This window comes from Somniosus microcephalus, chromosome 26 (assembly GCF_052327205.1).
Source record: "Somniosus microcephalus isolate GS21.2 chromosome 26, FLI_Smic_1.0, whole genome shotgun sequence".
NCBI classification, from domain to species: domain Eukaryota; kingdom Metazoa; phylum Chordata; class Chondrichthyes; order Squaliformes; family Somniosidae; genus Somniosus; species Somniosus microcephalus.
Genome location: NC_141012.1, coordinates 14,751,396 through 14,753,696, shown reverse-complemented (window position 1 = coordinate 14,753,696; position 2,301 = coordinate 14,751,396). Strand labels below are relative to the sequence as shown.

At 49.3% G+C, this 2,301-nt stretch overlaps 1 protein-coding gene across 2 annotated transcripts in view; it reads left to right on the top strand.

Moving 5' to 3' along the window:
- The first annotated feature begins 1,609 nt into the window (after positions 1 to 1,609).
- The window catches only part of LOC147100313 (E3 ubiquitin-protein ligase DZIP3-like), an 85,429-nt gene continuing 84,737 nt past the window's right edge, over positions 1,610 to 2,301 (top strand). For both annotated transcript variants that reach the window (XM_085967875.1, XM_085967874.1), the window contains exon 1: positions 1,610 to 1,683. In XM_085967875.1, the coding sequence (XP_085824001.1) occupies positions 1,681 to 1,683 (3 nt within the window). In that variant the 5' untranslated portion in view covers positions 1,610 to 1,680. The remainder of the gene's footprint in view (positions 1,684 to 2,301) is intronic.

Below are 2,301 nucleotides of genomic sequence, written 5' to 3'. Positions count from 1 at the left end.
ACGTCGGCGAAATCATTAAAGGGTGGCTGTTAAACCGTCACCTTTAAGAGCCGGGCGCTGCCCGCGGTCACCCTCCTCGCACAGCGCCCTCTGCGGCGGAGGACCAAAGGCAACTCCCAACTCAACAAGACAACAACTTGCATTTGTAGAATAGCACAGCGCAGAAGGAGGCCATTCAGCCCATCGAGCCTGTGCCTGCTCTTTCGAAGAGCAATCCAGCCAGTCTCACTGCGCCTGCTCTTTTGAAGAGCAATCCAGCCGGTCCCACTGCGGCTCTTTCGAAGAGCAATCTAGCCAGTCCCACTGCGGCTCTTTCGAAGAGCAATCCAGTCGATCCCACTCCCCCCCCCCTGCTCTTTCCCCGTATCCCTGTAATTTTTTTTCTCCTTGAAGTATTTCTCCAATTCCCTTTTGAAAGCTATCTGTATCCGCCACCCTATTAGTGCAAAAACACTCTCCAACTTAAGTCCTCTGGGCTCATCATCTCTGAACACAGGCCTGAACAACACTTTGGGAGTCCTACAGTCCTCTTACAACCCATTCCGCACCCCCCCACGCGACTCTAGCTGGGTACAGTTGCAGAGCCACTAGAGTCCCTCACTAATGTCGTAAAGCGTCCCAAGGCACGTCACAGGAGCGTTATCAAACAAAAACTGACACCAAGCCAAAGAAGGAGACATTAGGACAGCTGACTAAAAGTTTGGTCAAAGAGGAAGGTTTTGTCTCAATGGAGGGGAAGAGGTCCAGGGAGGGAATTCCAAAGCTTAGGACCTAGATGGCTGAAGGCACGGCTGCCAATGGTGGGGCGAAGGAAGTGGGGGATGCACAAGAGGTCAGAGTTGGAAGAACACAGGAGTTTTCACAGGGTTGTAGGGCTGGAGAAGGTTACAGAGCATAGCCTCTTTCTGTGCCGTAAATTTCTGTGATTCTGTGCTGTATCATTCTATGATTCTATGAGATAGGCAATAACCAACCCTTTGACGCAACACCCTTGTGGGCATACGAATTAGGAGCAGGAGTCGGCCACTCGGCCCCTCGAGCCTGCTCTGCCATTCAATAAGATAATGGCAGATCTGATTACTCCACATTCCGCCTACCCCCATAACCTTTCACCCCTTTGCTTATCAAGAATCTTTCTACCTCTGCCTTAAAGATATTCAAAGACTCTGCTTCCACTGCCCTCTGAGGAAGAGAGTTCCAAAGACTCAAGACCTTCTGTGAGAAAAAATTTCTCCTCATCTCTGTCTTAAATGGGCGGCCCCTTATTTTTAAACAGTGACCCCCTAGTTCTAGATTCTCCCAGAAGAGGAAACATCCTCTCCACATCCACCCTGTCCAGGCCCCTCAGGATAAAAAAAAACACCCTTGTGGGGCGAGGGAGTACTGGCAATGTGGCACATTGTACTCTCATTTTCGGTCTGTAGACCATAATTAAATCTGTGGAGTAAATTTCAAAAGGCACACACAAAAGCGTACATATTTTAAAACATAATAATGATAATTGGAGAAAGGTAGCACATTTTGGTTTCGGAACAACCGAAGGTACAATGTCCCTTTTAATAGTTTCTTTTACGGAAGAGCCCAACGCTCGCGATAGCTTTAGTTGTAAATGTGTTTTTTTTTGCCATTAGGATCGGAAGAGAGCGAGAGAGACATCGGTGGGCAAAATCCCAGCGACATATGGTGAGGGAGCGAGACTTGCTTCAGTTGAAAGCCCCGCTTGCAGCGAATCTCCCCCCTCGGGGTCACATTGTAGCGAGCGGTGGGGGAATGGGCAACCTGGCGCTTCAGAGAGCAGCGAGACAAGGCATTGCCCACATGGAAACCAAACCTGTCTTCCCCACTTGTTTCCTTCCTCCCCTCTGCTGTAACATTCAACTCAACCCCACCCACCTTCCCCAGCCAAACTGCTGTAAGATCGCAGGCCAATTCGCTTACAATTATGGGATCTCTCTTCTCAAACTTAAGTAGTTTATTTTTTTTGGAAGTACAGAATTGGTAGCACTCTTGAGTCAGAAGGCTATGTAGGTTCAAGTCCCCACTCCAGAGACTTGAGCACAAAAATCCAGGCTGACACTCCCAGTGCAGTGCTGAGGGAGTGCTGCAGTGTCGGAGGTGCCGTCTTTCGGATGAGACGTTAAACCGAGGCCCCGTCTGCCCTCTCAGGTGGACGTAAAAGATCCCCCGGCACTGTTTCGAAGAGGAGCTAGGGAGTTATCCCCGGTGTCCTGGCCAATATTTATCGCTCACCTCAACATTACTAAAACAGATTATCCGGTCATTATCACATTGCTGTTTATG